We start from the raw sequence: 10,978 nt of genomic DNA on the forward strand, positions 1-10,978 counted from the left end.
TACAACCTTTACACGTGTTTAAATGAAGAAGCAGAACCCCTTGCACAAGTAACATGGATCTGTGTGGCAGGTAGGTTTGTCTGCGCTCCTTCAGCTGGAAACTTTCAGGTAGGTTTGAATGTGTGCCAGAGGAGGTTAGAGCTGGATATTAGGAGAAGTTCTTCCCCCAAAGAGTGGGTTGGACACTGAACAGGCTCCACAGCAAGTGGTTACAGCCCCAAAGCAGAGTTCAAAGAGCTGCCAGCGTTTGGTCAATGCTCTGAGGCACAGGGTGGGATTAGTGGGGTGTCCTGTGCAGGGCTGGGGGTTGCACTCCATGATCCTCGTGGGTCCCTTGCAGCACAGGATAATTCTTCGAGTCTTTAGTAGCTGTACAAAAGCTGCTGTGCTGCCTCCCCACCGGCGACGCTTTGGTCTGTCAGTGCTTGGCGGCGGGAGAGCCGTGAGGGGAGAGAAGGGACCGTGAGGGGAGAGAGCAGAGACCGTGAGGGGAGAGAAAGGTCCGTGAGGGGACAGAAGGGACCATGAGGGGAGAGAAAGGACCATGAGGGGACAGAAGGGACCGTGAGGGGAGAGAAAGGACCGTGAGGGGACAGAAGGGACCGTGAGGGGAGAGAAGGAACCGTGAGGAGAGAGAAAGGTCCGTGAGGGGACAGAAGGGTCTGTGAGGAGAGAGAAGGAACCGTGAGGGGAGAGAAAGGTCTGTGAGGGGACAGAAGGGACCGTGAGGGGAGAGAAATGTCCGTGAGGAGAGAGAAGGAACCGTGAGGGGAGAGAAAGGTTCGTGAGGGGAGAGCAGAGACCGTGAGGGGAGAGAAAAGACCGTGAGGGGAGAGCAGAGACCGTGAAAGGAAAGAGAAGGTACCATGAGGGGAGAGCAGGACCGTGAGGGGACCGAAAGGACCATGAAAGGAGAGAGAAGGAACCGTGAGGTGAAAGGACCGTGACAGGAGAGTAGGGACCGTGGGGGTACAGAAGTGACTGTGGGAGGAGAGAAGGGTCCGTGAAGGGCGAGCCATGAGGGGACACGGCGACCCCGCTTTTGAGGGGATGCAGCAGTACTGATACTGTATGGTAGTGGTACCGGCTCTGAGGGAACACGGCAGCACCGATTCTGGAAGGACACGACGGTACCGCTTCTGGGGGAATATGACGGTACCGCCTTTGAGGGGATACAGCGGTACTGTCTCTGAGGGGATATGACGGTAGCGCCTTTGGGGTACCGATTCTGGGGGGACACGGCGGGTCGCCTTTGAGGGAATACAGCGGTACCGATTCTGAAGTAATATGGCGGTACCGCCTCTGAGGGGACACAGCGGCCCCACTTTCTGAGGGAAGGGGGGAGGAGGCTCACGCGGCTAGGGCGGGCTCCGCGCCGGCCAATCAGGCGTCGGAGCGCTGCGCGCCGGAGCCAATGAGATTGGGGCACGGCGGCGGGCGTTGGGTGCGCGTGTGGCGGGGCCGTGAGGGCTGCGGGCGGTGACCGGAGCGGGCCCGGGGCTTCGTGCGGGCGGTGACCGGAGCGGGCCCGGGGCTTCGTGTGGTGTGTGACCGGAGAGGGCCCGGGGCTTCGTGTGGTGTGTGACCGGTGCGGCCCGGGGCTTCGTGCGGGCGGTGACCGGAGCGGGCCCGGGGCTTCGTGCGGGCGGCAGGACCGCGCCTCAGCCTGCCCTGGAGCTGCGGTGAGACGCCGTTCTTCCTCCTGAGGGTTTCCCCTGGGTGAGCGGGAGCACCGGGCTGCCCTCAGGGCGGGATCCCCGCCCTCAGCCGGCGCTGCGGCGGGGACGGGCTCGGCTGTGGTTCAGCGTTTGGTTGTGTCACTAGCAGCGACAAGGGAGGGGCTATTGTACCTTATCTGGGGCATGGAGGTGTTTTGGCCCTTGTTCTCAGGGGAAAAGTCACTTCTATGTGGCAGTAATGTTGAGATTTCTGTACAGGCAGCTGGCATGTGCTTTGACAGCATTTGGCTTTTTAATTCCAGGGAGTTGCTCAAGCTTCGGTTAGGGGGGTGAAAGTAAAGTTAGTGTAGTGAAAAGGGACAACGTTTCTGAGGCAAAAGTAACTATAGAAGTGTATAATGAAGCCATGGAAGTGTTCAAGACCAGGTTGGAGGGGCCTTAGAGCAACGTGGGATAGTGGAAGGCTTGAATATTTGAACATTTGAATATTAATCCTTATTCCTCCCCACCCCCTGGGGAAGGGCTGTTAGAGACAGTGACTGCAATTGGAATGTGTCATTTAAGTAGTTTAGAAAGCAGACATAATTGAGAAATATGGCTAATGTTTTTAGGTATTCCTTTCTTTGTTAGAAGCTTCTGAGGGCAGGCAGAGAATAATTAACAGTATTTCTAAGAAACAAGCTTCACAAAGAGCATCTTCCATCCCTAGGTGCTTCCTCTCTGCTCTTTGTTAGTGTTTGTTACCAAACCAGGTTTGCTGCAAGTTCAGAGCAGGTGTATTGCTTTAGTCTGGTGAATGGTCCAGCCTCCTTCTAGTGCTAAATGACCTTCCTGTGCTCCTTTACAACTTTCTGATTGTAAAGATTCTCAGGTTTTCTTGGGGTTTTGTCCCTGGTAAGTTTCTTAATTCTGGGGAAGCAAGAAGAGGAATATGCTTTGATTTCCCCGTTGTCCAACATCCAAGAGGTTTTTAGTTTTTGGGAGGCACAGAGCTCAAACTTTACCTCTTCCTTAATATAAGTAACCTTTATTTGAACCCTTTGTGTGCTGTGTGGTGTCACAGGGATTCCACCAATTCAGAAATCAACTCTTGGGATTTCTTTAGGAAGGTGCTGTAGAATTCCTACCTGCTCTGTTAGCATGTAGTAGGTGAAAACAGGATGGTTAATTTAATTTAATTATCAAATTAATTTAATGTATTTTTTTTTTGTCCTTCTGTATACTGTGGAGCATCATGACCTTCTCTTCATTTTTATTAAGGCAGGAAGAGCCAAGGCAGTGGCTTTGAGAGGTTGCAGTGGCAGTGAGTTGTGTGATTCCCTCTGAGGAGGAGGAGGAGAGCGTGGTGGTGCCATGGAGGTGGAAAAGAGCAGCAGAAGGAGCTGCTTCACTCAGACCTCCTGCCTGGGTGCAGATTTAGGGGAGGACTCACAGCTGGAGTATCTCAGTGCTCACGAGGAGTACGAGGAGGAGAAGAACAACTGCAGTGAGTTTTCTGAGCAGGGGGAGGTTGGAGAGGTGCCACTGATTGGTGACAAGGTGCCACTCCAAATCACAGCAGGGGAAGAAGATTCTGGAAAGAGCCAGAGCCTCACCCAGAGCGTGGCAGTGGAGCCAGACATTCCCTTGCTGCCTCCCAGGAAGGAGGCCCAGCTCTGCAAACACAGAGAGCCCTTCTACTTCAGCAGCTGTGCAAAACCTGCAGTGGGCACTCGTGGCACCAGCAGCACTGGGGAGGATGCTGAAACCCAGCTCCCAGCCCCAGAAATCCTCCCTGGCAAGAACCCTGTGGCTGCCATGGAAGCTGCAGACAAATCCTCTGCTGGGAAGGCAGAGCAGGGTGAAGCCCTGAGGAGCGTCCCCAGTGTCACTGTGGATGCTGCCTCTGATTCCAGAGCTGGATTCCCAACGAGCAGAAGCAGCAGTGCCCAGGTGTGTGTGTGCTCAGTGAGCACAGAGGTGACCGTGATGAGCAAAGCTCAGCCCGTGGGGTGGCTGGGTCAGACCTCTGTGGATGCTGCTTCCAACACAGAATGGTCCACAGGAGCTCCCAGCTCACACCTGCAGGTAATTGACACAAAACAAGAAGGGCCACCAGACCAGTTTGACAGAACCAGTTTTGTTAATTTTAACTTGTCTCCATGGGTGTTAATCTGTAAGTTTTGATTTTATTTTTTTTTTCTTTTTTGAAAAGGAGGAATCCAAAGATCATCTTGACTGGAAGACAGGCAGTGACAGGTGGGTCAGGAGTTGTTCTTGGTTTTGGAATTTGAGATCCTGGATCAGAGGTTTTTTCATGATTGAAAGGTTGTCTGTGGCTTGGCAAAACTGATGGTATTAAAAGTGTGCTGGGCAGCAGTTTGTGCTGCAGGGGCCTGGACTGGTGAGAAGAGTGAGCTGAAGACTTCCTGCAGCTGAACAATGACCAAAGCAGCTTTGTTCTGCAGTTGCAGACCTCCAGAGATCCTTCCCATCCTAAACTATTGCTGTGTTTATTCCTAAACTATTCCTGTTCCTATTCCTAAGCGACATGGCTGTGCAAACAAAATCAGTGTGTTTTCAGATCCACAGTGTTGCTAAGTTTCTTTTTGTTCTTAAGGCTTCACTTTGTGGATAGAAATGATGATGTGCTTGGGCAGTTCCCACCTGTCTGATAAAACTGACTGTAATGCTGCAATCATTATTGTGGGCTAAACAGGATTTTTCTTAAATCATATCAGAAATAGCTTCTGCTGAGCTCCTTGCTTCAAATTAAAACACCTCCAACAAAATCTTGAAGCCCTGAAATAAATATTCTGTTATTGTTACTATTATTTTTAAAGGCCAGAACATCCCAACAAGCAAACTGGGAAGAATCCTGCATCAAGCTGCTGTCAGAACATCCTGCAGAGAGCAACTGAAGCAGAGCTGCAGCTCCTGGCCATCCATTATGAGATGTGCTACCAGCACTGCTTCAAGGTTTATGAGCTGGCCTTGGAGGAAAACACCTGTCTTGGGAGGCACGTGCTGTAATGCCCTTAAAAATAAAATGGGTGAATGGTTAGCAGGCAAAGATTGCTAAATGCTGCTGGTAGATTCTATCCATAGCTTCTAAGAGTGGTTATAATTAGTGGTGTTATCCAGAGGGACCCCCAAGCCTTATTTCCAGCCTGAATTTTTTAATAGCATTCACAGTCCCAAAATCCTGGGTTTTTTTCCAGGAATAAAACTCAAGTGATGCACAATACAGTTGTTAATTCATGTTCTATAGACTATAATCTTAGAGAGGAATCTTTAAACCCTGTAAAATCTTTGGGCATCTCCAGAAGCTGTAAAATCAGTGAAATGTCTAAAGTGATGTTTCTTTCTTATGCATGTTTTAATAGCTGTGAGAAAAAGGCTGAGTTATATTCAGCTCTGCTGTTGGTTTTGGATGAACTGGACAATAATTACAGCAACATGAGAAAGGAAATAAACATGGGCACACCTTTAAATGAACTTCCACCACTGTCAGTTGAGCTGAAGTTTCCCCCACTCTCTTCCTTTTACATCCCCTCCAAGGTAATTTCTTAACTGTTTTATGTTTTTTATAGAAATTGTTTTATAATTAAGATAATTATAGTTAAATGTTTCTCCTTTTTTTTTTTGACAGTTTTTCAGGAAGAGTCTTTACTCTGAGTAAGTAGTTTTCATTTGTTGTTGTACTTACTAAGTTAACTGAGGAATGAACATAGAGGATGTTAAACCTATAATTTCTTTATTTCAGGATGCATTTTGTCGTTTCGGGCTGTTTAGCTGAAAGATCAGCATTGCCCTGTGGGTACAATGCTTTTATTTTAAGGGCATTTTTCCTCTGTGGTGCTCTAGTATGCAAAGCAGGGAGTGTCTTTACTATCTTTATAGTAAAAGTTACCAATTTACAGGTCATCTTCCTGGTTCCCTGCTTTCACTTCTAAAAATCTTTGTCCACAGTTATAATGGCACTAAGCAACAAAAAACTCCCCAAAAAATCCCACACCACAAAACCCCAAAAAGACTTTGCTGCCAGCAGAGATAATATCAAGCATGTAGATAACATGAAGAGAAAATAGGATGCTGTTTTGCTAAGATTATCATTCAGATATGAAGAATGATAGAAAATAACTTCTTATTTCAGGCAGGTACTTGACAGAACACATTCAGGGACCCCATCCAGTGACTCTCTGTAAGTGGAGATGAAAACAAATTTTGCAGTAAGTTTTTACTGAATGGGGTAAACTGCTAGAGACTGTTTGAAGTTTCCTGTTAAGCATGAGTGAAGTTAATCAAGAAAAAATAAAGGCAATTTTTTGTTTTGTAAATAATTAGTCAAAGTTGCACAGGTATTTTAATTGTAAGCAACATATCTGAACATCACATAGAAAAGTATTAAGATATAATGAAAATAGCCAAAATTTATTAACTATGTTAATTTTACTGTGAGCTTCTGGAAATATTTCAATTACTGTAGAACTTAAAATCGTTGTCCCATATTTTGTATGAAATTCTCGGATGTGTTTTAGTGATCTTTCAGGTGAAGGGAAAGCTGACTTTGAAGAACCAAAACGTCAAGAAAAGGGGATTTCTGTCAATATGGTAGGGAATTCTTCACTCCTGGGTTTTGGAGATGGTCATGCTGAGAAGGATTTTCTCCTTTTATGTGCCTGCAAATGTGATCAGAGTCTTCAGGGCTCTCAGCCTGGGATCCTCTGCCACTGATTGCAAATGCAGCTCATATGTTCACAATTTTAATTGCCCTTTCAAAATAAAATAACTTGGGGGTTCTTAAGGATGATCAGCAGATTTAACTTTTTTTAAATTTGCCTGCTTCATGGGCTGATATTCTGAAAAATAACTTAAAATCAGGTGGGAGTGCTGTGATATAACTGCAATATGTTTGTAGGACAACTCACAGACTGATGGTGATCAGCCAGGTGACTCTGCTTCCCCTGAGAGGTGGGAAGAACTGCTTAAAGGTCAGGCTCTGGAACGTGGTGAGTGATCTGCTCCTAGCAAAAATAATCCTTCATTTGTGAGCTAAGTTCTCAGGGGAGGAAGGAAACCCTGTGTAAAACATGTCAGTGGTAACACAGCTGCCCTTTCTGTGATGGAATGTTTATATATCAGCTATCAGAATTGATTGATAAGTAATAATAGCTCTATATTAATTACTTACATCTTAAAAAAAAAGTTTCTACTTAAATTAGAATTCCAAACTAGTAATGTCACCTCTTTGAACTGTAGCACCATGAGATCCTCTTCAGCACAGAAATTTGATATTCATTTATGTAGCATACCATGATTTAAACTTTAACACTTGAATTTTATCCCAACTGCCAAGGCTGTTTAAAAAATGAGGAAGGAAGTGAGTATTGGTTTGATGCTAAGGAAGACTTGTCAGTGGCAGATATTTCAGTAATGTGCAAAGAAATGAAAAAGCACCAAGGAAAGCAAGACTCGATTGACTCAAGAGGTAAAGTTGTGTGCTTTAAGCTGATAAACCAAATAATGGTGTTTATTATTGGAGTGCTCTGTTCCTTCTCCAAGCATAAGTAAACTGGGAATAAATGCCAGCTGGGGTTTCAGATTTTCTCATTCTCTAGCAGTGAATCCTTGTACTCAGCTGTTTTCATCCACCCATGTTTTTCCTTGAAAACTTACCTGCAGTGCTTGAACTCAAATTAGTAAATGCCCAGCCATTTACATGGATGGAAATCTTTTCTTTTTTCTCCTCCTCCTTCTTTTGGTGCTTCCTTCCCATGCTGGACTTTTCAGAGTGAGATGCACATGGTTTGTGTTTGGAGATTTGAGTGATGGGTGTGGTGAGTTTGGGGGTTCCCTATACCACCCTTCAGCACTGGTACTGTTAATCCAGAGCTGTGTTTCCTCTTAAAATCTCAGGAGACACTTTTGGGGCAAGGATGTTGCACAAACTGAACTGCTGTGCTTCTCAGGACACTCATTTTCTGTTAGGAGGTTCTCTTCTTTCCCTTAGTTTGTTCTTTTCTCTCTGGGCTGCCCAGAATCTGTAAAGATGTCAGCTCAAGAACAGTGAGTAACTTTGCTTTCTTACATTTATTGTTAGAAGTGAAGATAGTGGTGAGTGGGAAGGAACATTCTTCTGTTCCTGTTGGTGGCCCAAAGCCCTCAGTGCCTGAGGTGGGTCTATTCTTAATTTGTAGTAGGAATTTCTTGCCTCTTTAAGGCTTCTTTCATACTCTACAGTTACTACCAAACACCCTGATCTTCATGAAATCACCTACTCAACAGCTGGCACATTCTTTACTTGAAGATAATCAAAAAGGAAATAATTATTGCTAACACTCCTTTGTGTGGCAGACTAAGAGCTTTAAATCTTCTTGATACATAACATTTATGTAGAAAATTATAGAAAACTATGGATAGAAAATTATGTCAGGATAGGAAAATACCTTACATATTGGTAATAAATTTGTGGCAGAAGAGTGGAAGCACCATTCTTCTGCCCCTGCATCAAACTCTGACACTCCAGCTGTTTCTTCTTAATTCTAGGACAGTTTGGAGTTTCCCCATTAGCACTAGATTTTTCATCTTGGAACACCAATTTTTTTTAATGTAAATGTCATGTGGCTTTATACAGGAAAGAGTTTGGGGTAATGGATGGGAAGGAAACACTTGGATTTTCTAGAATAAATCTAAGAAACCTCTACATTCAAACAGAGGGTTTTGTGTGTTGGCTCAGCCTGGTCCTTGGAGAGTAAAGGGAAAATCAGTAATTGCTGGTGTTGCTCACATAAACCACACAGATTTGCTGTCTTTAGGGATTTCCCTTTAAACATGCTGGTCCTTAGGGAAATGGTAATTGGATCTAAGCTAAAATAAATTAGATCCAATTATTTTACTTTATTAGAATAAAGCAGGAATAAGATGAGCTTTAAGGTGCCTTCCAACCCAAACCATTCTGTGGGTCTAAGATTTTATATTTAATTATATGAATTATATATATATACATATAATTATTTTATATATAATTATATATATAAATATATATTATATTTATATATAAAATATATAAATATATAATATTTATATATTTTATATTGAATTCTATTTTATAATATTATAAATATTAGATATATAATATATATTTATATTATTATATATAATTATATTTTACATTTATTTTCATAGGAAAGAGGTGTTGTATTACCTGTATGATGCTTAACCCATGCATTTTTTTTCCTTATTTTGATGCAATTCTAGGATCCTGGGGAAAATTCCCTGCAGAAAACATCCATTTGTTCCTCTGTGAAGTCATCTGGTATCTTTGTTTCTCCTTATGCACTGAACTTGAGCAGCTTTACCAAGTTAATAAGGAGACTTCAAACAAAGCATCCAGGGTTTAGCAGGTCAGAAACTGGGGGTTCTTTTCAGCCCTGATTTGTAACGAATCACTAAAGGTGTGGCACAGAATGTGACATTAACATTTATTTCCCCCATTCCCACAGAGGTGAGATTGTGGGGGCTGTGCAGGAGGTGAGGAGAATGAACAAAGGAGTGCTGAGTGGCTTGGCCATCAGTTCTATCGAGGAGAAGGCCTCTGCCATTCTGAGGAGTTCCACACCCTGCTCTGAGCAGAGGAGCACTGAGAAAGGTGAATATTCCAGCCTGAGGGATAACCCACCCTGCAGCCTGGCTAGGTTAATGCAGCCTAAAGCACGAGGTGCCAGGGTCAATCCACTAGAGCAGTGCTTTATAAGGACTGGGAGCTGTAAAACAGGGTGCATTGTATATAACTGGTGGTTAATTACTGAATATGGGGATTTTGGGAGGAGTTTTGAGTGAGTTAAGAGACTGCACCTCTGAGTTTTTAGATGATGATGTCTATTTTTCTTCTATATAGATAGGAAGGGTGAGTTTGGCTCACATCTTTATTGCATGGTTCAGAAGGTCACAAGACCTTTAGTTATAAGACTTTTTAAGGCTTTTTTGACCAATAAAACACTGTTAGCAAGGATATTAATGTTTTTCACCTAATTATTAAATATTTTGTCTTATGGACTCATGCTACAGTGTAAGTTTTCTTAGCCAATCATGTTAAGACACAAAACCCTAGAGTATTGCATTCTAAATTCCTTGTTTACCTTTGTTACTATTTTTTTTTTTATCTTAAACTCTAAATCTTTCTCTTCTTTAACTTGTCTCTGCTTTAAACTATAAATCCTATTCTCACTTCTATCACCTAAATTTGGGAGCCTTTTCCAAGGTCTCAAATCAAATCCTGTGTTTAATTCTAAGCTTTGGCTTCCAGGCCCAAAGTTGTGAGAATTCCCTGTACTTTGGATTCCAGCATCTGGAGTGCTTCGCTGCTGAGCTGTGTGGAGGGCACTGTCACACACGTTCGGTGCACAGCTGACACCTAACGGCCAGGCCTTGTGCAGCCTCTGATTTATCCAGAAATCCCAGCCCCGGCTCCCTTCTGCATCCAGGCACTGATGGTTTCTGTCTGGGGGCCAGCTCTGGGCTGGAAACCTGACCCAACCAGACTGTGCCTTGTCCTTTCCTCACACCAATCCCTTTGCATGATCTCGTGGCACTGCAGGAAGCTGCAGCGAGCTGAAGGTGCTGGAACACAGCCCAGAATCCCAAAAATGTGTCTGTCCATCCTTGCTTTAGTCTCCTGCTCAGCTTGGTGCTCTGCTTGCTTTGGGTACCTCCTAGCAGTGCCAGGTTTCCTGCAAAAAGGAAAAGTCTTCATGTTAATCTCCTGTGTGACTTTCACAGGGCTGCAGATAGGGACAAAATCTCACCCCCAAAACGTTAAAATCTTTTGTTTGTTCGGTCAGTAAGGTTTTAACAGCCTCAATGTGTTGTGCTTTCCTTGTTGGAGTGATTATTTGGTTTTCCAGTGGTGCGTGGGCTCTGTAGTCCTAATTGTTCCTATTACAGTATTTTTTCCTGTTGTTTTGTGTGGGAGATAATGACTTATAATAATTTTTGTTTTTATCATGAGGGAGGTGTGAAATGGCCAAGTCATTAGTAAATAATGGGGAGAAAAAGAATCCCCATTTTCCATAGTAAGGAACAAGTATGTTAATACATTTAAGAGAATGTGATTCTGCTCAGAGCTCACCTACAGTAACTCAGTCTCTCTGTTGTACTTTGTTGTCTCTCTGTTCTAGACTCTGCTGCAATTGTTGCTGGAAAGAACAGCCTTGTTTACTGTCAATAAAGGTTAAAATTTGTTCTTCAAAACAGTTGGGCCAATGTTGTGCTGTTTGCAGACCTCTTCTGCTGCCTCAGAGCTGTGGCTTTGGGCCGTG

The 10,978-nt window shown here is 44.1% G+C and overlaps 1 protein-coding gene and 1 long non-coding RNA gene across 2 annotated transcripts; both read left to right on the forward strand.

Moving 5' to 3' along the window:
* Positions 1-1,501: 1,501 nt before the first annotated feature.
* RBM44 (RNA binding motif protein 44) lies at positions 1,502-4,691 on the forward strand. Its single transcript, XM_071434267.1, has 4 exons — positions 1,502-1,682; positions 2,940-3,746; positions 3,874-3,917; positions 4,502-4,691. The coding sequence occupies exons 2-4, from the start codon at positions 3,033-3,035 to the stop codon at positions 4,689-4,691; spliced, it is 948 nt and encodes a 315-aa protein (XP_071290368.1). The 5' UTR covers positions 1,502-1,682; positions 2,940-3,032.
* A 530-nt stretch (positions 4,692-5,221) lies between these two features.
* On the forward strand, positions 5,222-6,271 carry LOC139593464 (uncharacterized). The gene is made up of 3 exons (XR_011680307.1): positions 5,222-5,336; positions 5,815-5,862; positions 6,200-6,271. It is a non-coding gene; the product is annotated as an uncharacterized lncRNA (long non-coding RNA).
* The last annotated feature ends 4,707 nt before the right edge of the window (positions 6,272-10,978 follow it).

The sequence above is a fragment of the Agelaius tricolor genome, unplaced genomic scaffold, assembly GCF_023055355.1.
Source record: "Agelaius tricolor isolate 1412-34295 unplaced genomic scaffold, bAgeTri1.0.p SCAF_10, whole genome shotgun sequence".
In the NCBI taxonomy this organism is placed as follows: domain Eukaryota; kingdom Metazoa; phylum Chordata; class Aves; order Passeriformes; family Icteridae; genus Agelaius; species Agelaius tricolor.

Coding starts and splice junctions, on each gene's coding strand:
- RBM44 (XM_071434267.1), top strand. CDS start 3,033: ATGGAGGTGGAAAAGAGCAGCAGAAGGAGCTGCTTCACTCAGACCTCC. Junction 3,747..3,873: donor CTCCCAGCTCACACCTGCAG/GTAATTGACACA, acceptor TTTTTTGAAAAG/GAGGAATCCAAAGATCATCT. Junction 3,918..4,501: donor TGGAAGACAGGCAGTGACAG/GTGGGTCAGGAG, acceptor TTATTTTTAAAG/GCCAGAACATCCCAACAAGC.